This window comes from Natrix helvetica, assembly GCF_964273705.1.
Source record: "Natrix helvetica genome assembly, chromosome: 7".
In the NCBI taxonomy this organism is placed as follows: Eukaryota; Metazoa; Chordata; class Lepidosauria; order Squamata; family Natricidae; genus Natrix; species Natrix helvetica.
In genome coordinates, this window is record NC_138558.1 from 65707216 (window position 1) to 65733120 (window position 25905).

A 25905-nucleotide genomic window follows, 5' to 3' on the forward strand; every position below is an offset into this window, starting at 1 on the left:
TTCCAGACATCGGGACATCACTTCAATAGCATCATTGGGGTGGTTTGGGGTAGAGATGTACAGCTGGGTGTCATCCGCGTACAGATGGTAATCTACCCCAAACCCACGAATGGGTTTCCTGTAGCCCTGACCCACACCCGGTTGGAGGACCTAGTGGCTGCATGGAACAGTGCGGCCACTGGGGCCTTGGACCGGGTGGCGCCTTTGCGGCCTCTCTTGCGGCAGCGAACCACCCAGGCCCCTTGGTTCACCGAGGAGCTGAGGGTGATGAAGCGCCACAAGAGACGCCTAGAGAGCAGATGGAGATCATCACGTCAGTCTTGTCTGATACACCAATTGTGGTTCTTCTCAGATAAGATATCTTGACAACAATAACTCATGCTCTCAACAGTAAGGTTGGAATACTGTAAAACGGTCTGTATGGAATTGTCTTTGTAGCTTACTATGAAGATGCACTTTATAAAAGCAGCAGTGTTTTATTGAGCAATATAACTTTGCCCCAGACTTACACTGACGCTGGACTGAACATCATAGAGGTCTTCCTGACGAATTATATACGCCATCACCATATCTTCAAGTGGTTCAGGCCCTGAGTAACTGAGGGACAGTGTCTTCCTAACGCGCATTTTGAACTGTCTGAAGGCCTTTTTTGCTACATAGAAGGACTCCTGCAAATGAGAGGAGAGCAATTAAATTTAGATGCCCAAGCAATAGAGATAACTGTATCTTGTAATAAAATAGCTTATCCAGTTGTTAATCTGTGCTATTTTAAATTCTGTTAAGCTGATGCAATGCTTTAAAAATTCTGATTAATAATATTAAAAATATATACAAAAGTGTATTCATATCTACAGAATGATGCAAATAGGATTAGTAGTTGCAAAACACCACATATATAGATAGTATGTTTATGGAGAAAGAATAAGCATTGTCTTTATTTTTTGCAATTAATGATTAATGAATTAAAGTTAACTAAATTAAAATAATCTAATTAATAAAAGATAAACTCAAATGCTATATGTTTTATACACCCCCTCCAACTGAGGTGGTGTAATTTGTAATGAACATATAATTTGTAATGAACATATCCAAGGATGCATACTAGCTATTGGTGGCACAGTGGTTAGAATCAGTGATAGGATTCAAATTTCTTTACTACCAGTTCTGTGGGCAAGGGTTGGTGAGCGTGGCTTGGCTTTGTGGATGTGGCTTGGTGGGCGTGGCAGGGAAAGGATACTGCAAAATCCCCATTCCCTCCCAATCAGCTGGGACTTAGGAGGCAGAGAAAAGATGGGGGCGGGGCCAGTCACAGGTGGTATTTACCAGTTCTCCGAACTACTCAAAATTTCCGCTACCGGTTCTCCAGAACTGCTGAGTACCACCTCTAGTTAGAATGCAGTATTGCAGGCTGACTTTGACTATAGCCAGGAGTTCAATCCAGACTGGCTCAAGGTTGACTCAACCTTCCATCCTTCCGAGGTGGGTAAAATGAGGATCCGGATTGTTGAGGGCAATAGGCTGACTTTGTAAACCTCTCAGAGAGGGCTGTAAAAGCACTGTGGAAGTGGTATATAAGTCTAAGTGCTAGGTGCTATTCTTTTACCGGGAGTAGACAATGCCAGCTCTTTGTGTTTTTAAGGGCTTGTTTCAGAGAGATTTCATGCAGCTGCTAATGAAGTCATTAGCAGGGGTTAATTAATCAGAGGAACAAACCATGGATCTTCTTTTAAGGGCACAAAAAAAAAAACAAGTTCATAAAATAAACCCTAAGCAAGCCAGCAGTGGCCACTTATAAGTCATCTGGTGGGAGACTTCATGTGCAATTGGACTATACCAATTCTTCATAAAACATCTCCAATCTGTGATAAGCGTATTGCTGAGCCAACATCAACATTTCAAATTTCCGTAACGAGACCAACACTGAAGCTTCTAAGCAGTTTATGATCCGTTTGCACTTATCAAATTAATGAGTATTAATGGCATTAAAAAAATAGCTGTGTGTCTCATACCACAACAGCGGTGTAGATTATTCTCTGCGCCATTTCCAGATCATCGGTGTAGCTCCTCAAGAGACTTTGAGCGTTTAGGCGTTCCTGGGAATAAATGTCATTGAATCGTTCCACAAGGCGAGTGTGGCGCAAAGCATGAGTAAGTCTTCCCCAGCTGGGCGAAAAATTTTGCACTGGAAGTGGACTAGGCGATCTACTTCGGGCAAGTCTGGGAGAAGGAGATCGACCTCGTGCAAGTCTGAAACAGATTTGCCGAATGGCAGGAAGGACAAATTTTTACAGCTACAAACACTTTGCTCCAAATACAGATAGTCCTCGACTTACAACAGTTCATTTAGTGACCGTTCAAAGTTACAACGGCACTGAAAAATGTGACTTATGAACATTTCTCACAGTTACAACCTTTCTATCATCCCCGTGATCAGAATTCAGATGCTTGGCAACTGGTTCATGTTTATGACCTTTGCTGTGTCCCAGGGTCGTGTGATCCCCTTTTACGACCTTCTGATGAGCAAAGTCAACGGGGAAATCAGATTCACTTCACAACCAAATTACTAACTTATCAACTGCAGTGATTCACTTCACAAGCGTGGCGAGAAAAATCGTAAAATGGAGCAAAATCCACTTAACAAATTTCTCACTAAACAATATAAGTGTTATAAGCTGTGCAGAAAGGGAACAAAGATCTTGACATCCAACAGATGAAAATAGAATTTGAGAGAATGTCCTATTACCTTAGATTTCAAAATGTTATAGAAGAAGATGGGGAAAACATAAGGGACATCATGATAAACATCCTGGCTGACTACACACATAAAGAAAAACAACAGATGGGGTGGGATATAGACCTGGTTTATAGAGTGAACTCAGCTTATGCTAGAACTCACAATGTACCCAGGGAGGTTCACATTAAATTTCTTAGAAAAAGCACAAGAGATGAAATTCTGGGTGTACAAAGGGGGCAAGCATTGACATACCATGATATGGAGATAACCATTCTGAAGCAGATCCCTAAGAAGATTAGAGAAAAAAGGAAGAATTATTCGCAATTAGCGAATAAATTATACCAGAAAGGGGTGTGGTTTAGATGGTTGATGCCTGAAGGTATGCTGATATTCTGGGAGGAGACAAGAATTAGAATCAATTCACCCATAGAGGCGCAGGCCTTTATGGAAAAAAACAGAACACTCCTAGAAAAAACACGAGACACTACAGCGGACACGCAGGACACGGGAGGGGCCAGAGCTCTGCCAGTGGAGGGAGATGGGGCAATAGCAAGAAGACTCAGATCACAAAAATAAACAAGAAAATCATATTATTATAAACTGACCGAAAGTGATAATGGAATTATATCTGGATTTTATATTGTAATGTCTAATCTGATTGAATTTAGTAACAGAACTAATATGCTGATTGTAATCAATTATATACCAATGCATTATATATAAATGTATACTATGAGTATGGAGAGAGGGGCGCCTGTCACACTCTGCAACTGCCATAATTTGTATACCTGTCCATTTACCCTTTTCCCTATAAATGTTGAAAAACCAATAAAAAATTTTGTTAAAAAAAAAAAACAATATAAGTGTTGGGCTCAATTGTGGACTACTACCTGTAGTCAAAAAATATAAATTTGAGAATATAATGTTATTGTTTCTATTGGTCTTACTAAAACACCAGCCATTTTTATTATTACAATTGGACTATACCAATTCTTCATGCAGAGGGACCTTGAAGATCTTCTAGTCCAACCCCCTGCCTAGGCAGGAAACCCTATAGCATTTTAGACAAATGGCTATCCAACATCTGCCTAAAAACTTTCAGTGTTGGAGCATTCACAACTTCTGCAGGCAAGCTGTTCCACTGATTAATTGTTCGAACTGTCAGGAAATTTCTCCTTAGTTCTAAGTTGCTTCTCTCCTTGATTAGTTTCCACCCATTGCTTCTTGTTCTACCCTCAGGTGCCTTGGAGAATAGTTTGACTCCCTCTTCTTTGTGGCAACCCTTGAGATATTGGAACACTGCTATCACGTCTCCCCTAGTCCTTCTTTCTATTAAACTAAACATACCCAGTTCCTGCAACCGTTCTTCACATGTTTTGGCCTCCAGTCCCCTAATCATCTTTGTTGCTCTTCTCTGCGCTCTTTCCAGAGTCTCCACATCTTTTCTACATCATGGCGACCAAAACAATTATTGCTTACTAGATGATAACCCGGCATTGTCCGGGTATTTATTTATAGGGGGAAAATGTCCGGACCAAAAGTAATTTCTAATGTTGGATTTTCCCGTTTACCAGAGGGAGCCCCCTTGTGGAGTACATTGAAGCCTTTACCATGGCAACTGCACTCCGCTATACAGTAGAAGCTATTTTATGGCAGTACAGAAGAAGCCATTGTAAGGCACAACAGGCTGTATCTTAATAGAACACCTCCCAAGGGGTGTTAGGGGTATCTTACCCCCCACAGTATTTGTTTCCAGAGAATAAGTCATCTGTGTACCAAGTTTGGTTGAAACTGCGTTCCAGAGTTATGCTGGAACACACACACACACACACACACACACACACACACACACACACAGCGTGATAGATAGATAGAAAGATAGATAGATAGATAGATAGATAGATAGATAGATAGATAGATAGATAGATAGATAGATAGATGATAGATAGATAGATAGATAGATAGATAGATATCTATGTTAATGATAGTGAGATTTTGATTCTAATACACTTTGATACATCAAATTAGTTGCTTGAATATTCCCAAATTCAAGAAATGTTTAATGATATTTTTTAAAAAAAAAAACATTTCAGTAGGTACAATTATTCTTTTGACAGGCTGAACACTGGGCCCTAACTAACAAAATGAAACACAATGTAAAGAAAAGTAAAGGCATACACTTAGGCCAGGAAAATCAGAAGTACATATATAGATTGGGAGAAACCAGACTTACTAGCAGTAACTGTGAGAGGGACCTTGGAGTCTTAATGGACAACCAATTAAACATGAGCCAACAGTGTTCAGCAGCAGCCGAAAAAGCCAATGCAATCCTTACAGAGGGATACAATCAACATCAAGTGAGGTACTAATACCAGTCTATGAAGCTTTAGTAAGACCTTATCTAGAATATTGCATACAATTTTGGTCACCACACTATAGAAAGATGTTGAGACTCTAGAAAGAGTGCAGAGAAACCAGGATGAATAGGGGACTGAAGGATAAAACATACGATGGATGCAGGAACCGGGCATGGTAATCTAGTGAAGAGAAGGACTAGGGGAGAAATGATAGCAGTATTTCAATACTTGAGGGGCTTTCACAAAAAGGAGGGGGTCAACCTATTTTTCCAAAGCATCTGAAGGCAAAATAAGATTCAATCTAGAAATAAGGAGACATTTCCTGACAATGAGAACAACAAACCAATGGAACAGAAGTTGCTTTCGGAAGTTGTGGGAGCTTCATCACTGGAAGCTTTCAAGAAGAGACTGGACTGCCATTTGTCAGCAACAGTGTGGGGTCTCCTGCTTGGGTGAGGGGTTGGACTAGATGACTTACAAGGTCCCTTCCAACTCTGTTATTCTGTTATCTGCACATTCTTTCTTCATCCAGAAAACATCTAACCATTTCTCCAGTCCATCACAAATAGAATAGAAGAAGACCCAGAATCTCTAATGAACGTAGAAATCAGTCTACTTACAGAAGACCCCTTGAGAAAAGAAGGTTGTTTTTGGCTGTCCTAAACTGCAAAAAAAAAAAAAACCTTTCACTGGTCCTTACCTGCTTTGAAGAAGAGACTTCTCAGCCCGAAGGATAGCAACTTCATCCTTCATCCTCTGAAGGTGATTCTCGTACTCCTCCAGCTGTTCTAGAGTCTCCAAAGTGCTATCGGATTTTGCTCGAGAAGCCTTTAGGCTTAACCACAAAAAAAATAAATCAAATAAAAATGAAATATTGAAATTATGTTCTGCCTTCTGTGAAACATCTGCATGGGAGGTTAAAAAAATGCTAAGCAGGAGGAATTCAAGAGTTTTTGCTGCACAGACGACAATTATCCTCACAATTTAAAGTAAGACTTGGCCTTTAAAAAAAAATCTCTTAGCCACTCAAACGTCATGTGGAACATGCTGCATTATTAGCTATAAGATTATAAACATTGAGGCATATCATGTTGTTTAGAGGTATGAAAAAAAGCACCGGGGGTTAAAAATCTAGTTCAATTCCAAAAGTGGTAGGGGAAAGCAGCTAGTCTTGTCAACTCAAAAGTTACTGCCCGTGTCAATGCTAGAGCCTTCCTACCAGTGATGAAATTCAATTTTTTCCCTTACTGATTCTGTGGGCACGGCTTTTTGGTGGTGGTGGGTGTCATGTGACTTGGTGGGCATGGCCAACTTTGTTTTTTTACTTTTTAAACTACCGTATTTTTTGGAGTATAAGGTGCACCAAGGTTTTGAAGAGGCAAACTTTTTTTAAAAAAGGTTTTGCACTCTGCAAACCTCCCAAAAACGGCTCGTTTTTCGTGAAAATGGGCCCATTTTTTTCTCAAAAAAGGCCATGAATAGCCTTTAGGAGGCTTATAGAGTGCTCCTGTGGGCTGGGGGGGGCAAAATTGGGCACATATGGCCCATTTTGTGCTCATTTCTGCCCTCCCCAGCCCCCAGGACCACTCTGGAAGCCTCCTACAAGCTATGCATGGCCATTTTGGTGAAGGGGGTGGGGTTTCAGGAGGTAAAAAATGCTGACTCCAGGACTGGCCCATGTTCCTCCCCAACCTCCTCACTGTCTGAATCTGATGCCAGGTCCAGTGGCTGCTGGTGGGGCCACAACAATTCTGCCCCTCTTTTTGCATCCTTTCTTCCCACTATTTCTTTGATATGAGTGTAAACTCTTGTCCTGTAGCAAGTTGGCTGAGTTGTCCCGCAGTGAATTGGCCACAGCATGTTGGTCGTGGCAAGTTGGCTGTGGCAAATTGTCAGAGATGCTGCTTTACATGACATAGGATGGGAACATATGTATAGGTCGTAGCCAGAGAATGGCTAAAGACCCCACAGTTCACCTGGTGGAACTATACATTTTAGAACTCCTTTCAAGTACATGACAATAGTAGCCTTCGAGCTTATTATTTTACAATTGGCTATTATTAAGCTATGCTTGTGCTCACTATCATTCCGCAGTATCAACACACACACACACACACAACACATTTAGGTTACAATATTAAATAAGCTTAACTAGAGAATAAACCTGAATGAGCACAGTGGGAATAAGCACAAGATTCTGGATAAGTTTGATTACATTGTTAAAAATCAACATGAGGCATTTAAAAAAATGTCATGCCGTTGTTTAAATGCACTATCCTGCAAACTCGTTTGACTTTCCCCACACATTTTTGCTGATTTTTCTCTACCCACTTGAATTCAAAGTAACCACTGACAATAAAAAATAAATATAAATATAACACAAGTATATACAATACTACACACATCACGCAGGCAAAATTGTTCAGAAGATTCAGTACAACAGCTTCTAAAATCACAGTGTGGAATATCATGAACAGAATGGTGTGAAAACTTTCAGCGTGCAATCAGCCTCTTAGCAACTCAGTATCATACACCAATAAACTCTAACCCTAATCTTTAAAAATGTGAAAGTCATAAATATCTAAAGATAAATAATAGAAAAACTTTCAGAGCTCTCTGACAATAACCTTTCCAATTCCATTCCAGCTATATACAGGCTTTTTTTTTAATGTAAAAAATACACCACCACCATCTTTGGAATGGAGTGTCATTATAAGTAAGGCCAGCCTAATATTAGAAGATTAAGTCTCACCTGTTTTTTTTTTTTTTTTTTTGCTTAAATTCATGAAAATTATGTAGTATGAAATTACAGGCACTCCTCCACGTATGACCACAATTGAGTCCGAAATGTATTTTGCTAAGTGAGAAATTTGTTAAGTGAATTTTGCCTCAGTTTATATCTTTTCTTAACATTTGTTAAATGAATCACTGCACTTGTTCAATTAGTAACACAGTTGTAAAGTAAATCTGGCTGCCAGGTCTGCAGCCATCTTGTCTTTTGGCCTGCCACACTTTCTATTATTCTACTATGCATGTTCTATTGTGGGAAAATGAGAGGGGGATTGTATGGAGTTAGATGCTATGTAGCCATAACAAACTTCTTTTTAGAAAGCCAAGGTCATCCTTTGTCTTTGCACCTCTGCACCTGACCGGAACTGGATGGGTGGAACTGCCAGCATGGCAGTGGGAGATTGGACCATGGGATGGGCTTGTGGGTATGGAGGGGCAAGATCTTGAATTTTCAACTGGGTGGGGAAAACCGGGAAGCTTTCAGACTCGGGTTTTCCCAGATGTGCCAACATGGCTCTCTTCATAAATTGGAACTTTGAGGAATCTTTTGCCTTGGACTCTGATTTAATGTTGGATGCTCTTTGGAACCCTGACATTGGCTTCCCCGTTCACTTTGCTTGTTAGGAGGTTGCAAAAGGGGATCGCGCTTCATCTTCATTGTGGGTGCTCCATCATTGGGAGGTTTTTAAGAAAAGACTGAGCAACCATTTGTCCATGATGGAATAAGGACACCTGCTCTGAACAGGAGGTTGGATTAGAAGAACTCCAAGGACACTTCCAGCCCTGTGATCCTATGAAGAACCTTGCAGTACCAGTTTTCTCTACCTGTTTGGTCAGAAGAGTGTAAGGAATGTACGGAATATGGCCAAATATTTTGGCCAATCAAGTACATATGATTCCCTAGGACAGAAACCTAATGAAACTATGCTTGCTCTACTTAAAGGCCATAGAGCACACAAAACCTGCTTGTTTGTTTGACCTGGTTTCTTTTAATCAATCTAAAATAGGGCTGTCAAACTCCTGCCCCGTGGGTCGGATGAGTCATGCGCTGGTCACGCCCACACCCGGTTTAGCGAAGGGGGGAAATCCCGATACATCACATGATGTCGCCATGACGACATGAGTTTGTCACCCCTAATCTAAGATTTGCAGACTGTACTGAGGATTCAAAGTTGAGATTGAGTGTGCGCCTTAATTAGTATAAAATTGTATAGTAACAAGTTGCTCCCTTTGTTTCATTTGAGAAGTAAGGCAGCATATATATTTCTTTTTTACATACTAAATATTCAAGAACAGGTACTTGTAAGAAAAGTCATCTCTATTTGTCCAAAAGCAACTCAGATCAATAAATTATGACCATTATAAAATGAAAAATCTAAAAGCTTTAGAAAAATCTAAACTTTTGACAAATAGGTAATACTTATAAATAGCCCTGCACACTAAGGGTTTTTTTTTCTTCCTTACTCTGTTTTTAGCTGAACAATTTCATCTTCTGCTGCCAAAAGAGTAGTAGCTGATTTGGTCTTTGTGTCTTCAAGAGACAACTTGGCTTCTGTCAGACTGCAAGAGAATTTAATACCCAGAGATATATCTTTAAATGTAAAGACACTGTTTTTTTCTAATTTGAAAAAAATATGATCCCACCACCACCAATGAAATAGGGAGCAGAGTCTTGAATACTGCAACTCCAACAAACCCCTTGTGAGAGATTTGAACAGGCTGTCTTAATAATATTAATAGGCAAAGTGCTTTATCAAAATCAAAACAATTAGTACACAGAAGTAGCCATCAACCAAACCAAATCTACTTTCTGGGGAAACATCCTTAATATAACAATCAAATTTACCTTTAGTGATTGTTAAGCACATGCGAGCAAAATATATGAATTGCCCAGGCATGTGTAACTTAAATCAGTGGTAACCAACTGGTAGTCTGGGGACCACTGTTAGTCCATGAGAAAATTTTGGTGGTCTGCAGAAAAATTATTTGCATTTTTTATATTGCACTAAATCAGGGGCCCTCAAACTATGGTCCCAGGGCTGGATAACCCTGCGACCTATCCGCTCACACAGGGAGGGGCTCCTCCTGGTGCCGTCTGCTAGGCAATGCCAGCGGGCGACACCTAGGAGTAGATCCTTCTCTGTGATGGGCCCAACCCTCTGGAATGACCTCCCCCCAGACATTCGAACTACCACCGACCTCCGTTCCTTCCGGCAAAAGTTAAAGACTCACCTATTTCAATCAGCTGGCCTGGCACTTTCTTAGTTTTACCTCCCAGGGATTTATTTTATTTTAGGGTTTGGGGTTTTAATTGTGATGTTTTTAGGTATTTATTTCTTAGTACAGCCTATCTCCCCCTCCAAATTTTAAATGTAGCTTAAATGTATTTAATTATTATGACTGGTTTTATTGTATTGACTGTACACCGCCCCGAGTCCCTTTTTGGGAGAGGGGCAGTCTAAAAATCTAAGAAATAATAAAATAAATATGTGCGACGGGCACTTGTGTTGCTGCAGAGAGTCTCCCCTTCGGGGTCTTTTTGTGAGGGTCAGAGGGGGGGGGAAGAAATTCCAATTTGGGGTCTGCTTCAGCCTCCTGGCCTTGGACTTTGGGCGAAAGCTGGAGGGAAGTGCCACTGGTGGCAAAGAGCCAGAGGGCCTTGTTCCAGTGGGATTGCATCATGGCCTAGAACTGGCTGACCATCTCAGCCCACTGAGCCTCCAGGCGCCGGCACCTGGCCTTGCACTCCCACAGGTCTTCCCTCTGCTTGGAAAGCCGATGCTCGTAATCCTCAGTGAAGTGCCTCTACTAAGCTGAGTCTGGTGCTGAGGAGTCTCCTCCGCAGCGTGGCTCTCCTGCGCTACGCAGCCAGCTACTCACCTCACTGTGCAGTGACGGCAGCAGGAGGAGGAGTCGCTGTTCCCGGCACCATGATCCCGGGTATTTTGCTTGCGTGCGTGCGCGCACAAGAAAGAGATGAGAACGAGAAAAGGGCTGGAGCTCTTCCCAGCAGTGAGTTGACTGCGAAGGACACGGAATTGCAAAAAGCAGCCGAGAGGCTCATGCCTTCTTGGGGCGGACAGCAGATCATGCAACTGGGTCAGCAGGGAGCCGCAGGAGAGGGGTCAAAGAGCCACATGTGGCTCTTGGGCTGCAGGTTGCTGGCACCTGCGCTATATGGAATTTAAGTCCATATAATTTGATTTATGTTTAGGTCAATTTTGCTCACAATACATGTATAATTCAAGATGTTTCTGAATACAATATAATAAGCTCTGAATAAAATATGTAATGTAATATAATATACAGTCAGGATAAAAACAACTAAAAAGCACCAGAACTCCCAGGTCCTAGCCATGCTGGCAGAAAATTCTGCCTGTTGTGTCCCATCATACCTGCTTGTAAAAAACGGCAAAGTTATTTGTATACAACAGGATTCAATATTTTCAACATATAGAAGGACAAAAATAAAGGGTTTTTCCCCCCTACTCTTGTTGCACCAAATTCAGCCGTAACCGCGTGGCACTCAGTTCTTTTTCCAGCTGTTCAACTTCAAAACTCCGAACGCTGCTTAACTCCCTCAGCAGTCTGTCTTTCTCGAGGGATTCCTACAAGCAGATATACATAGTCTAAAAATTATAAATGAAAGGGCATTTGAATATATCCTAGAAGTGTTGTGAGAAATTATACAGATATCTTGAATTAATTTTAATGTGGGGTGTGCAAAGATGGCCAAGCAAAAATTCATATGTTGTGAGGTTGCAACACAACCACCAGCATTGGTTTTTCATCCAGGCATTGCAACTCCTGACACACCAACATCGTAGCGTGCATTTCATCATCTTCACCCTCTCACAGCTTGGTTGCAAACATTTTTTTAAATGTTTAAAAAACAACAGAGTTATGATCTGTCTTACACACTTGGAGGGGAGCAGTGGTGGGATTCAAATTTACTACCAGTTCTGTGGGCGAGGCTTGGTGGGCGTGGCAGGTTTGGTGGACGTGGCATGGCTTGGTGGGAGTGGCAGGGGAAGGATACTGTAAAATCTCCATTCCCTCCCCACTCCAAGAGAAGGTTACTGCAAAATCTTCATTTCCTCCCAATCAGCTGGGATTCGGGAGGCAGAAAATAGATGGGGGCGAGGCCATTCAGAGGTGGTATTTGCCAGTTCTCCGAACTATTCAAAATTTCCGCTACTGATTCTCTAGAACTGGTCAGAACCTGCTGAATACCACCTCTGGAGTGGAAGAAAACCCTTGGAATAATGCTAGTGTCACCAGTAACTTCCAAGTGTTTCCATCAGGGTTTCGCAGGTCTGGCAACTTCCAGGAAGGTGGACTTCAAATCCCAGATTTCCACAACCAATATGGCCACTGACGAAAACTCAAGAGAGTTGAAGAAGGTAGAACTAGGATGTTCTCTCTTCTTCTGGAAGAGAAGGTGTGAGACCTTTCACACTACATACTCAGTCATATGTGAAGGAAGACTCAATCATCCAGGCCAAAAGTATCTATAAGGATTAAATCATGGCAAGTGGAGCAAAGTTTATTAAAACTGAGCTGTTTGAGTAAATTTATATGGATGAGTAACAAAACATCTCAGTTTTAATAAACTTTACTCCAGTTGCCATAGTTTAACCTTTTTTAGATACTCCGCCATCAGAGGTGGTATTCAGCCTGTTCTCTCTGTTTCGGGCGAACTGGTAGTGGCGGCTGCGGGAGGCTCTTGCCCCAACATAATGCACGAGCACTGTACATATGCAGAAGGCAGTGTGCATGCACAGACGAGGGGCGTGTAAGCGAAGCAAGTGTGCGAGCGCACTCACATTTGCAAACCAGTATGGAAGGTAAGTTAATCCCACCTCTGTCCGCCATGCCACATTAATCTAAGTTAGGGGTAAGGAAACTTGGCGCTTTTATGACTTGTGGAATTCAACTCTTAGAGTTGGCTGCCTCAGGAATTCTGGGAGTTGAAGTCCACAAGTCATAAAAGGGCCATCGTTCCTCAGCCCTGAACTAAGTAAGATCCTCTGTCATTTGAAATTATTCTCCTCCTTCATACACTTTACTTAGCTTTTTCAAATTCATTTTCCTAACTATAAAATTGCCTTTCCCATTAAGATATTCAACAGGAATATATAAATATGAAACCACAAATGCAAACCTAGGGCACTCTTCCACAAAACAGCCATGTATAGATTTGTTCTGACCTAGGCTTCACCAAATCACGAAAGAGACTCCTTGTCCCGGAAAAACCCTTTTTATTTGGCTAATGTGAATTCTTAGCATTCACATCCAGCAAAGTCCTGGCAAACAGTCTTTCAAGAGTGAATTGCAACCTTATCAGTCCTTGGATAGTTGCCAGCTGCAACGCTGCACAATGAAATACTTGGCAGGGAGTCTCTGTGAGGCACGGACTCAGATAAGCAAATCTCCACACTAATAAACGAACTAAGTTGTCTCCTGCAAACACCACTCCCCTTTTGCTCCTATTTATTCCCTACGGGAGGATCCATTCAGAGTCCACTTGTGCCTTTACTCCCAAGTCAACCCCTATTCCTTAATTGTTCTCTTCCCCTGACAGCTCTGTGCATGCGCACATCAGGAACAAGCTCCAGCTGCTCTTCTGCCCCACTTATCTCCGACTCCGAAGATAGCTGATAACTGTGGGACGGTCCTGACCCCCTCTCTGCCTCCGACACAGAGCCCTCATCAGAGCCTTCCCAAGATTCCAGGACTGGCCCATCTTCCTCCCCAACCTCCTCATTATCTGAATCTGCTGCCAACTCTGCTGGCTGTTGGCGGCCAACAACAAGATTAGAATAACATGTACTTCTAGAACTTTGTGTAACGTGTTCATTGGACAAGCAAAATGACTTTAAAAATTGACTTTTGCAATACAAAATCTTTGATAGAAAAAAGATCCATTATAAAATTGTGTTTTCAACAAGGATTCCTTCAGAGGTAAACGGGTGTGTTTTTTGCAATCAATTTCAAATTCTACATTTTAAGTCTGAACACCCAAGCACATTTTCAAAAACTGGCGATGAAACGTACCATTTCTGAATCAAAACCAGGCAAGCTTTTGGTTTAATTTTTATATTAGGAAAAAAAATTTTTTTTAAAAAAGTTACCTGTAATACAGAAGAACATGTGTCCAGGGTGCTTCCAGAAGAGGGGCTAGAAAAGCAAGTACCCAACCATGGGAGGAGACGAGATTTTATTATTTCCATACTTTCATAATTGCCACCTGAGTTGATAAATTAAAAATATATATGACAAAATGCTTTCAATGATTGGGTAGGAATCCATTTCAGAAACACGTGCCATATATGTACAATACAGACAGAGTAGGCTTAATATTGACCTCAAGCAGAGGTGGGTTCCTACTGATTCGGACTGGTTCGGCCAAGTAGGTAGTGACTTGGCCTGCCATGCCCCCAAACTGGTTCTATCGGTGCCACCATAGGCATCTTGTTTTTTGCTTCTGCACAGGCGCATAAACAAGTTTTTTACTACTGTGCATGCGTGCTTAACGCGCATCAAGTGTGCACACGCCCAAAGCACATCCCTGAGCAAACCAGCAGTAGCAGAAGCCAGAACCCACCCCTGACCTCAAGGGTTGATGGCATTATCCAAAGAGTTGGGAGTCAAAAGGGGGAGCCCAGTAAATGACTATGGGGCCAATAGGAAGAGACTAAATCTGGAACAGCAGGTTGACTTACTACTAAAATTTACCAATATTCCAATAATATCAGTGCCTTTGTTGACATTACAAATGCATTAGATGTATTCTTCCCATTACAGGTAGTCCTCGTTTAATGACAGTTCGACGTTACAGCAGCACTGAAAAAAGGCACTTTCTCACACCTACGACCGTAGCAGCATACCCAATGGTCACCTGATGAAAATTCAGCTGCTTGACAATTGACTCATATTTACGACAGTTCAGTGTCCTCACAGGGTCATGTGACACCCTCCCCCTTTTGCAACCTTCTGACAAGCAAAGTCAAAGGGGCAGCCAGATTCACTTAACAACTGCAGTGATTCACTTAACAACTGCGGCAAGAAAGATTGTGTAATGGGGCAAAAATTCACTGAACAAATGTCTCGCTTAGCAATATACATTTTGGGCTCCGTTGTGTCATAAGTCGAGGACTACCTGCAATGACCACAACAGTTTCAGTAAAAAAGATTATGTCGAATCTTACCTTCTTCATATTTTAAATATTGCCTATTTTTATAAAGTCCTAATTATTATGGGTGGGCAATCTACAGTAAGATTCATACTCTAAGACTGGTGGAAAATTCAAGTCTTAATCAAGAAGCTAAGAATTATTAAGGTAATGCCTAAGGACATAGGCAGTTCCAGACTGGGAGGGAGGGAGGGAGGGAGGGAGGGAGGGAGGGAGGGAAGGAGTGGGAGAGAGAGAGAGAGAGAGAGGGAGAGAGGGAGAGAGGGAGGGAGGGAGGGAGGGAGGGAGGGAGGGAGAGAGAGAGAGAGAGAGAGAGAGAGAGAGAGAGAGAGAGGGGGGGGAGTTCAGGTCTGACAAATTCAATATTTCCAGATGTTCTGGGACTCCTTTAGGTAAGCTCACCTTCCCGACAAGCTTGATTGAGAATCGAAAACAGCTGTCCCTGGATCACAGAGTTCAGCTCCATGATTTCACAGCACCGAGTCAAATTTTTATTACATGAATTAATCTGAAAATCAGATAAATGTTCTTGATTAATCCAGTTTTATCCATGTTATTCCTTCACCAGTCATTCTTAGCAATAGAACAAATCTGAGTCAGAAATACAATTTTACAACATACACCAATGGTGGGTTCCTACTGGTTTGGTCTGGTTCGGCCAAAACGGTAGTGGCATGCTGGCCTGGGTCGCAGGGTGTCCATGCCTCAAAACTGGTTCCCTGGTCGCCCCAGTCACCACTGCCGTCTTGTTTTTTAGTTCTGCGCATGCGCAGAATAATTTCTATTGAACTGCGCATGCACGCACACAGGGGTGAAATCCAGCAAGTTCTGACTGGTTCTGGAGAACCGGTAGTGGAAATTTTGAGTAGTTCGGAGAACCGGCAAATGCCACCTCTGGCTGGCCCCAGGGTGGGGTGGAATGGGGATTTTGCAATATCCTTCCACTGCCACGCCCACCAAAGCACACCACGCCCACCAAGCCACGCCCACAGAACCGGTAGTAAAAAAAATTGAATTTCACCACTGCACGCACAATACGCATCCAGCATGCCCACGAGAAAAACAGCAGTAACTCCAGCTAGAATCCTGCCATATACCATCACTTCTGCTGAGTAGGAATGACAGAAGGTATATTGTAATAAATGTGGGTAAGGGTGAGCTAATTTTTTCCTTACTTTTGGCCATAACGATCATAAGAAAGTTTTCCTTGTTTACTAAAATACCACCTTGCATCTTGTATGCAGTGTTTATTATCATAAAGGACTGGGATGTGAACCGCACCATCATAACACAGTACAATAAAGAGAAAAAAATCAGCACTAATTCATTTCATTAACAAATAAAACTATTTTCCATTTATCTTATGCTATGTATGTTATCTCTGTTACTCCATGTGGTGCTACGTAATACATAAAAAAGTAAGAATTTTTTTTTTTGCCCACAGCATATTTGGAACTGTGATAGACATGATCACAAATGGGCGCTTTATGAGACTCCTTCATTCATAACATGACTAGCTTTGTGGATTTCAAAGGCTTTTGAAACATATTGATGCAAAGTTTGTGCTTTTCTTCCCATTTTCCGGTAATTTTTAAACAATACAATGGGACAGGAAATCTGGTGGGAATCAAATGAAGTGTGACATATGTAGATTCTTAGATAAAACATTAAATCAGGAATGTTTTGCATCCACAGAAACTGGGAAAATATATATAATCTATATAGTCTATGGAACATGGATTCATGAGGTGGAATGTTAGGCTTCATTTAGACCCAACTGCAGCCTCAAATGATGACATGTGTGAATGAGCCAAGGTAGATAAAACTTTACAAACTCTGAACTCTGTGATATCAACTAGACACAAGGACAGTTTCTCCTCCTATGCCATCACTCTGCTAAACAACTAATTTCCACTACACTGTCAAACTGTTTAGTAAGACAATGCAGTTGGGTCTAAATGAAGCCTAACATTCCACCTCATGAATCCATGTTGCATAGACTGAATAGATTATATATATTTTCCCAGTTTCTGTGGATGCAAAACATTCCTGATTTAATGTTTTATCTAAGAATCTACATATGTCACACTTCATTTGATTCCCACCAGGTTTCCTGTCCCATTGTATTGATATTCTTCTTCTCATCTTTGCTATTATCTATCTCCTTTTCTATTTATGACTATAACACTGTTGCTTGTACCTTTACGATTTATATTATTTTATTTTATTTAGTTTCCTAGTATGATTTAGGTTGATTGTTTACTTAGTCTCCTATGACTATCACTAAGTGTTGTATCTTATGATTTATGATGAATGTATTTTATGATGACTATGATCAGGATTTATCACTTATAGCTTTTATATGCAATGAGAGTTTATATACTGAAGACAAATTCCTTGTGTGTCCAATCCTACTTGGCCAATAAGGAATCCTATCCTATCCTATTCTATCTTCACAGTGTAATTGTTTTCAATTCAACCAGCCCATACACTGAACTTTCAGATTACAGATGCCATTGGGTAGGGTTGAACGAATCCTTACTATGACATTCTCTGAGGTTTACCTGAAGGCAAATATATACATCACATTGTAATCATTAAGACATGGATCATAATAAATTGTAATAGAAATTGCAGATATTGCCAAGCCGTTTTCAATTTCCTTCCAGGGGTAGTATGGACCTGTGGTTAAGATACCAGGTGCTAGAAATCAGGAGACTGTGAGTTCTAGTCCCCTTGGGCATGAAAGCAGGCTGAGTAACTTTGGGCCAGTCAAACTTGCTCAGCCCAACCCACCTCACAGGGTTGTCGTTGTGGGGAAAATAAGGAAAGGATGGAATATTAGATATATCTGCCATCTTGAATTGTTTGTGTAAATCAGGGGTGTCCAAACTTGGGAACTTTAAGACTTGTGGACTTCAACTCTCAGAATTCCCCAGCCAGCTGGCTGGGGAATTCTGGGAGTTGAAGTCCACAAGTCTTAAAGTTCCCAAGTTTGGACACCCCTGGTGTAAATAATAAAGATGGGACATTAATAAAAACAATTTAAAATGATAAATAGATTCCATTCTTAACCATGAATAGCTGCTCTATCTCAGTCTGCCTCAGAAGACTGTTGCAGGAACAAAAGGAGAAGTGGCTGGGGTTGAAAACGGCTAGTTTCCAAGTTACTTTGGTCTGAGCATCCTGGAGGATCAGCAGAATAAAAATCTAACACCTAAAAAGCTTTTACAGGATATCATTCTAACCATGTGAAATGCAAAGGCTAAAGGGGGGAAGGAGGGGAATGACACGCCTGTGGAATTGTAAACGAAGGGTGTAAATCTGATCCAAACTGAGCTCAGTATTTGCCACCTGGTGACTTAATAATAATAATAATTCTTTATTGTCAGTGCACAACATATGTACAATGAGATTGGTTGAGCTCCCTCAGTGCACACACCCCCAACACACCACAACTCACAGTGAGGACAATATATATATATATCCCTAACCCAATAAATCATATTAACAAACACCCAGTCCCATTACACCAGTGTGAACATGTTACACTGCAAGTCCATTGTGGTACTGAATTATGATACTACTTCGCATTCAGGAGTTTGACAGCCCACAGATAAAAACCGTTCTTCAGCCAGTGCGTGTGGCTGCCTCTGCTTCTATATCTCCTTCCAGATGGTAGGAGGGTAAAGAAGGACGGACCAGGGTGTGAGTCGTCCCTGAGGATTTTCCTCACTCTCCTAAGGCAGTGAGCCCTAGTGATCTCATCTAATAGTATCAGGGGCCAGCCCACAATGTTTTGTGCAGTGCTCATCACCCTCTGTAATGCTTTTCTATCCGCGGCTGTCAAACCAGCATGCCACACCGTAATGCAATAAGTGAGGACACTTTCTATTGTGGACCGGTAAAAGGAGGTCATCAGTTGTTGTTCCACCTTGTTTTTACCTAAGACCCTAAGGAAATACAATACAATAATACAATACAATAGCAGAGTTGGAAGGGACCTTGGGGGTCTTCTAGTCCAACCCCCTGCCTAGGCAGGAAACCCTATTACCGTTTCAGACAAATGGTTATCCAACAACTTCTTAAAGCCTTCCAGTGTTTGGGCATTCACAGCTTCTGGAGACAAACTGTTCCACTGATTAATTGTTCTGTCAGGAAATTTCTCCTCAGTTCTAAGTTGCTTCTCTCGATTAGTTTCCACCCATTGCTTCTTGTTCTGCCCTCAGGTGCCTTGGAGAATAGTTTGACTCCCTCTTCTTTGTGGCAACCCCTGAGATATTGGAGCACTGCTATCATGTCTCCCCTAGTCCTTCTTTTCATTAAACTAGACATGCCCAGTTCCTACAACCGTTCTTCATATGTTTTCACCTCCAGTCCCCTAATCATCTTTGTTGCTCTTCTCTGCACTCTTTCTAGAGTCTCCACATCTTTTCTACATCGTGGTGACCAAAACTGAATGCAGTATTCCAAGTGTGGCTTTATAAAGAGGTATTAATACGTCACATGATCTTGATTCTATCCCTCTGTTTATGCAGCCTAGGACTGTGTTGGCCTTTTTGGCAGCTGCTGCATACTGCTGGCACATATTTAAATGGTTGTCCACTAGAATCCCTCTCACAGTTACTACTATTGAGCAAGGTACCACCTATACTGTACCTGTGCATTTCAGGGACAACTCCATGTAGACAAAGCTACTAAGGGTACCAAAGTGATTTTTCCACTGGTAGCACTGGGAGATCACACACACACACCCCATTTTCCAGTCCAGCCCATATTAGCCCTGGAATTTCATCCTATTGTTTTTCCTCACCCACCCAGGTCGCCTTTTTAGATCAGCCAAGGTCGACCGAGGGCGATCCGTGCCAAACTGGGGCGTGGGAGGAAGAAAAGAAACTTGAGTAATCAATAGTTGCAAATAATCGCTGGTCCGAGATGTTGTCGGTACAGTATCCCATTACATTCCGTAACCGTGGCAACCAACCACGTTAACTCCCTCCTTCATCTTGGCGCTGAAATCCAGCGTCCTTGGTTACTGTTTTCCCGGGAAATCACTAGAGGTCTCCAAGGATCCATTCAAGTCCGGATCCATCTCCCGCCATAAACTTGCTCCTCAAAGCTCCATTCGCGAATCAGATGGTGGCGGGGCTTTTATATTTATTTATTTGTATTTATTTTGATCTCTCAATCGTTTACAAGGTAATAGGTGTAGGAATAAACATGAGTATGAATAAAATGGGGGCGAATAAATGGGGACAGGAGGACAGGGACGGTAAGCACGACGGTGCGCTTCTGCACTTTTCTTTCCCTTAAGAAGGGGAGTTGGTAGCAACATCCTTCTCCTAAAACATCTCGTTCTTGGGCAGCCGCCTTGAAAGCTTATTACCCCGAGATAGATAGTTAATTAGTTAGTTAGTTAGTTAGTTAGTTAGTTAGATAGATAGATAGATAGATAGATAGATAGATAGATAGATAGATAGATAGATAGATAGATAGATAGATAGATAGATAGATGATAGATAGATGGAGAGAGAGAGACAGACAGACAGGGGAGATTTCCCCTTTCCTGCTCTTGATTTCGCCGGAAGGGAAAATAATATTGCATTGTGTTCAAATAATAAGAGAGGATGCTAGACACTCAACACAAAAATACACGGACACACACACACACACCAGCCACCTCCTCGCCCCTAGATGCCTTCTGGAAAGGCAACCCTGCTTATGTAAATCAGGAGTTTTACACACTCACGTAATAGTCTTTATACCAACTTTCCAGCTTCTCCTGCAAAATCCTGCAGGTCTCATTGTTGATTAGTCTTCTCAAGGTGTCAGCCATGCTTGCCAGAGATGGCGACAAGAAAGGGCGAGCCAAAGCTGCACTTGGGGCTAAAGAAAAGGCTTCTTTTCCCAACGAAGCAAGGGCTATTTCTTCCTCTTGGGGCTTTTGCTGATCTCCACCCCGGAGGTCCCAACGAGGAGTTGTCCTTAAACGGAGGGCGGCCTCCCAAATGGGCTCAGCCTGGGATTTGTCCTTGCAAGCCTCCTCTATGATTGGAGCATTTTTATACTCGGTGATTGTTAAACAAACTGACGTTTGCTTTGCTCTGCTGTCAGGGACGCCACGGCTGCGCGGAAAGAGCCCACTTCTTTCGGTTGTAGCAACGCCGAAAACCCCACCTTCCCTTCGTCGCTTTCTGCTTGCCGGGCTCCTTTTTTTCCAACCCCGGGGGATGCGGGAGAAGCGCGGCTGGCTTGAGCAGGCAAGAGCAGCCCGGGAGGAAAGAGAGGGAGCTTTGGGAGGAAAACATGACGGGAGATCGCTCCCCGAATCCCTCGATCCCCCCGCGGGATCTTTCCCATCGCAGCCGACCAACTGGTGCCTGGCCTTGGTTTCCAAGGGGGAGTCTGGGAAGCGCACAGAACGACAAAACGACTTTTATTACGTGATGCTGCGGACAGAAACTGACGTGGGGAGGGGGCGGCGGGAGAAGAGAGGGGACCCCATTGGAAGTTCAGGTCACGAGCGAAATATTGCAAAGAAGAGCCGCTCTCCCTCGGGTCTCTGGCGGCTCACGGCTGGCAAGAGACCGAGGCGTTTCTTCCCGCTTTCCAGGCAGGACTTCGCCTTGGCTAGCCTGCCCGCGAATGATAGGGACGCGCGTGTGGCGCCTGGTGACTCTCCTCTCGCATCATTCTAAGGACTCAAGTTCCTTTTTCAAAATAATGCATTAATTTTCAGATCACGATGGAATCTATATATTACAGGGGAGTGGAAAAGGAGCCCACTTCTTGTTCTGATTATTCTCCTCTATATCTTAAAAGTATCCATCCATTTACCCACCGGCCCACCCCCATCCATTCATCCAACCCCTCCATTCAGCCACCTACCCAATTCACCCATCCATCCATCTCCCCACCCACCTTCATCCATCTATCCATTCACCTACCCACCCCCATTCATCCATCAATTCGCCCCCATTCATTCATCCAACCCCTCCATCAATCCATCCATTCACCCCCCTGCCCCATCCATCTATCCATTCATCCAACCCCCCATCCATCAATCCGTTCACCTACCACCCCCATCCATCCATTCACCCATCCACCCACCCCCATCCATCCATCCATCTACCATATAAAAAGTCTACACACCCCTGTTAAAATTAAACTTTTTTTGAGATGTTGAAAAATCAGACCAAGATAAATCACTTCAGATTTTTTACATCTTTAATATAACATATAAGAGACATACAATTCAAAGTGTGCACACTCTCTTATAAGTAGGAATGTGACTGTGGTCAGAATTAACTGAATATCCAAACTGATTTTAAATAGTAGTCAGTACACACCTGTCATCAATTAAAGTGCCCATATAAAGTTCAGCTATTTTTCTGATATTCACTCAGCTGCCTGATCTGCAAAGAACTTAAAACTTTGTTGGAAGGTATTAATCAGATGAGGGATATCTGGTGGAGCAATGGCTGATGATCTCTTTCTATCGGTGCATGATCTCACACTTACGCTGGTTTAACTGCTATGGACATGAAGGCACTACAGAGAATGATCAATTTGGCACAAGAAACCATTGGTTGCCCTTTAACACCATGACATCACCAGGTCTCACTGCTTTAGCAGAATAAGGAAGATACGCAGAGATGATTCACACCCTGGTTAGTGTCTCTTTGCACTTCTACCATTGGGCAGAAGACATCGAAGCATAGCCAGCCGAACAAATAGGTTTAAAAATAGTTTCTATCCTTGGGCTGTCAGACTCTTAAAACACAACCACAATCACTCCACACACACACACACACACGGAAACATATGACTAATTTTTCTCTTTTTTCTTTTCTTTTCCTAATTACTTGCATAGGGATTATTCTTTATACTATTTATGTTCTTTGTATTTGTTGTCATGGATTGTACTAGTGAGGCTAAAACCTATTTCATTGTATACATAATATAAAATGACAATAAAGGCTATACTATACTATATAAAACAATTTCCAAGGCATTAGATATACCATGGAACACAATGAAGACAGTAATCCATGAGTGGAGAAGATATGACACAACAATGACATTACCAAGAACTAGATGTTCCTCCAAAATTGTTGGAAAAACAAGAAAACTGGCCCAAGAAGTTGCCAAGGGACCCACAACATTAAAAGAGCTGCAGAAAGTTCTGGCAAGTACTGGTTGTGAACTATCATCTATGTCTGAGCTGTGGGGTAGGGTGTCAAAATGTAAGTCTGACAAAATCATGTAATGATCTGATGAAGCCAAGGTTGGACTTTTTGCCATAAATCTAAAAAATAAGTTTGGCACAAAAACAACACTGTGCATCACCAAAAGTAATAATAATAATAATAATAAATTTGAATTTATTAGCCGCTCCCTTTCCAGACAGGACTCGGGGCGGCGTACAATGGAGCATATAGAACATAAAACATGTGTACAAACACATAAACATACATATATACAAAGACACACATGCACGGAGGAGGTAACAAATTACATCACATTTAGACAGTTAAAAATCACCATTAAAATACCCCCAATTGTAAGAAGCCCAATGTAAAATTAAAATTTAAAATTTAAAAAGACAGTCAGGAGGAGTAAGAAAAATTACGGTTGAGCCAGGCCAGATAATTGAAAGAGGTGGGTCTTCAGCTGTACACGGAAGGAGCGGAGATCGGAAGTAATCCTGATGTCACGGGGGAGGTCATTCCACAGGGCTGGGCCCATCACAGAGAAGGCTCTGCTCCTGGGTGTCGCCCCCCGACACTGTTTGGCGGACGGCACCTGGAGAAGTCCCTCTCTGTGTGAGCGAATTGGTTGTAGGGATGTGTGGGGCAGGATGCGATCCTGCATGTAACTAGGTCCTGTGCCATGAAGCGCTTTAAAGATCATAATCAAAACCTTGAAACGCACTCGGTAGACCAAAGGAAGCCAGTGCAGCTCGCGCAGGAGAGGTGTTACAGGGGAGTATCTAGTCCTCCCCATAATCACCCGCGCGGCCGCGTTCTGGACCAACTGTAGTCTCCGAGTGCATCTCAAGGGAAGCCCCATGTAGAGAGCATTGCAGTAGTCCAGGCGAGACGTCACTAGCGCATGGGTGACTGTGCGTAGGGCATCCCAGTCCAATAAGGGGCGCAATTGGCGCATCAGGCGAACCTGATGGAACGCCCCCCTTGCCACGGCTGTTACATGGTCATCCATGGACAGCCGGGCATCTAGGAGGACGCCCAAATTGCGCACCTGTTCCATGGGGGCTAGTTGCACGCCCCCGATGGCCAGAGATGGAAGCAACTGGTTGAACCGGGAGGCCGGAAGCCACAGCCACTCCGTCTTGGAAGGGTTGAGTTTTAGTCGGTTGCCATCCATCCAGACCCGTACGGCCTCCAAACACCGGGACATCATTTCGACGGCCTCATTGGGGTGGTTCGGGGTGGAAATGTATAGCTGAGTATCATCAGCATACAGATGATATCCCACCCCAAAACCACGGATGATCTCGCCCAGCGGTTTCATGTATGTGTTGAACAGGAGAGGCGAGAGCACCGATCCCTGTGGCACTCCACATGTGAGTGGCCTCCGGGTCGATCTCTGCTCCCCTGCCAACATACGTTGCGTCCGGTCAGAGAGGTAGGAGCCAAACCACCGTAAAACGGTGCCCCTGACTCCCAGCCCCTCTAGGCGGTGCAACAGGATACCATGGTCGATGGTATCGAACGCCGCCGAGAGATCTAATAGGACCAGGATAGAGGAACAACCCCTATCTCTGGCCCTCCAGAGATCATCAACCAATGCGACCAAGGCCGTCTCCGTGCTGTGCCCGGGTCGGAAGCCGGACTGGCGCGGGTCTAGATAATCATTTTCCTCCAGGTGACGTGGGAACTGTTGTGCCACCACACTCTCTACAACCTTCGCTAAAAAAGGAAGGTTGGAGACTGGACGATAATTGACTAGGTCCGTTGGGTCCAGGGAAGGCTTCTTGAGCAGGGGCCTCACCACCGCCTCTTTCAAGGCGGCCGGTAGAAACCCCTCACCCAACGAAGCGTTCACTAGGCCCAGGAGCCAGTCGCGCGTAACCTCCCAGGATGCCAGTACAAGCCAGGAGGGACACGGGTCCAATAAACATGTGGTAGGTCGCAGACGTCCACGCAACCTGTCCAAATCCTCGATGGCAACCGAGTCAAACTCCTCCCAAAGCGGTCCCTCAAGACTCGCCACGGGCGTCTCTACTGGACCACTGAAAGGGGCCCATCCCATCCGGATTTGAGCGACTTTGTCCTGTAGATATTTCCCAAACTCCTCTGCTCTGCCCTGTAAAGGGGCTTCCCGCGGTCTCTCAAACAAGAGGGAGCGAGTCACCCGAAACAGGGCGGCAGGGCGGTTATCTGCGGACGCAATAAGAGCGGCGCAATGTTGACGTTTGGCCGCTCTTAATGCCACAAGGTACGTCCTCAGGTAGGCTCGTGCCTGTGCTCGGTCAAATTCGGAACGGGAGGATCTCCAACGACTCTCTAGGCGTCTCTTGTGGCGTTTCATCACCCTTAGCTCCTCGGTGAACCAAGGGGCCAGGGTGGTTTGTCGCCGCAGGAGAGGCCGCAAAGGCGCCACCCGGTCTAGGGCCCCGGTAGTCGCACTATTCCATGCGTCTACCAGGTCCTCCACTCGGGGGCGGGTCAGGTCCACAGAAGGTGGCCCAAGCTCCGTCTGGAACCTATCTGGTTCCATCAGGCGCTTGGGGCGGAACCATCTAATACCTTCCGGTTCCGCCTCCTCGCAGCGGGGGGTAGCACCAGGGAAGTCAAGCCGGAGA

The 25905-nt window shown here is 43.3% G+C and overlaps 1 protein-coding gene across 4 annotated transcripts in view; it reads right to left on the reverse strand.

Moving 5' to 3' along the window:
- SPATA18 (spermatogenesis associated 18) overlaps positions 1 to 21057 on the reverse strand; it is a gene marked incomplete at its 3' end in the record, with an annotated part of 36523 nt that extends 15466 nt beyond the window's left edge. For 3 of the 4 annotated variants that reach the window (XR_014175983.1, XM_081960273.1, XM_081960272.1), the window contains exons 1-8: positions 20827 to 21057; positions 15480 to 15585; positions 14016 to 14131; positions 11371 to 11489; positions 9346 to 9441; positions 5792 to 5926; positions 2010 to 2247; positions 510 to 668 (exon numbers count right to left, since the gene is read on the reverse strand). Coding sequence is in view for 3 of the 4 variants with exons in the window: in XM_081960273.1 (XP_081816399.1) it covers positions 510 to 668; positions 2010 to 2247; positions 5792 to 5926; positions 9346 to 9441; positions 11371 to 11489; positions 14016 to 14131; positions 15480 to 15585; positions 20827 to 20913 (1056 nt within the window). The remainder of the gene's footprint in view (positions 1 to 509; positions 669 to 2009; positions 2248 to 5791; positions 5927 to 9345; positions 9442 to 11370; positions 11490 to 14015; positions 14132 to 15479; positions 15586 to 20826) is intronic. The other variant, XM_081960274.1, reaches the window with a different exon arrangement.
- Between the last annotated feature and the right edge of the window lie 4848 nt (positions 21058 to 25905).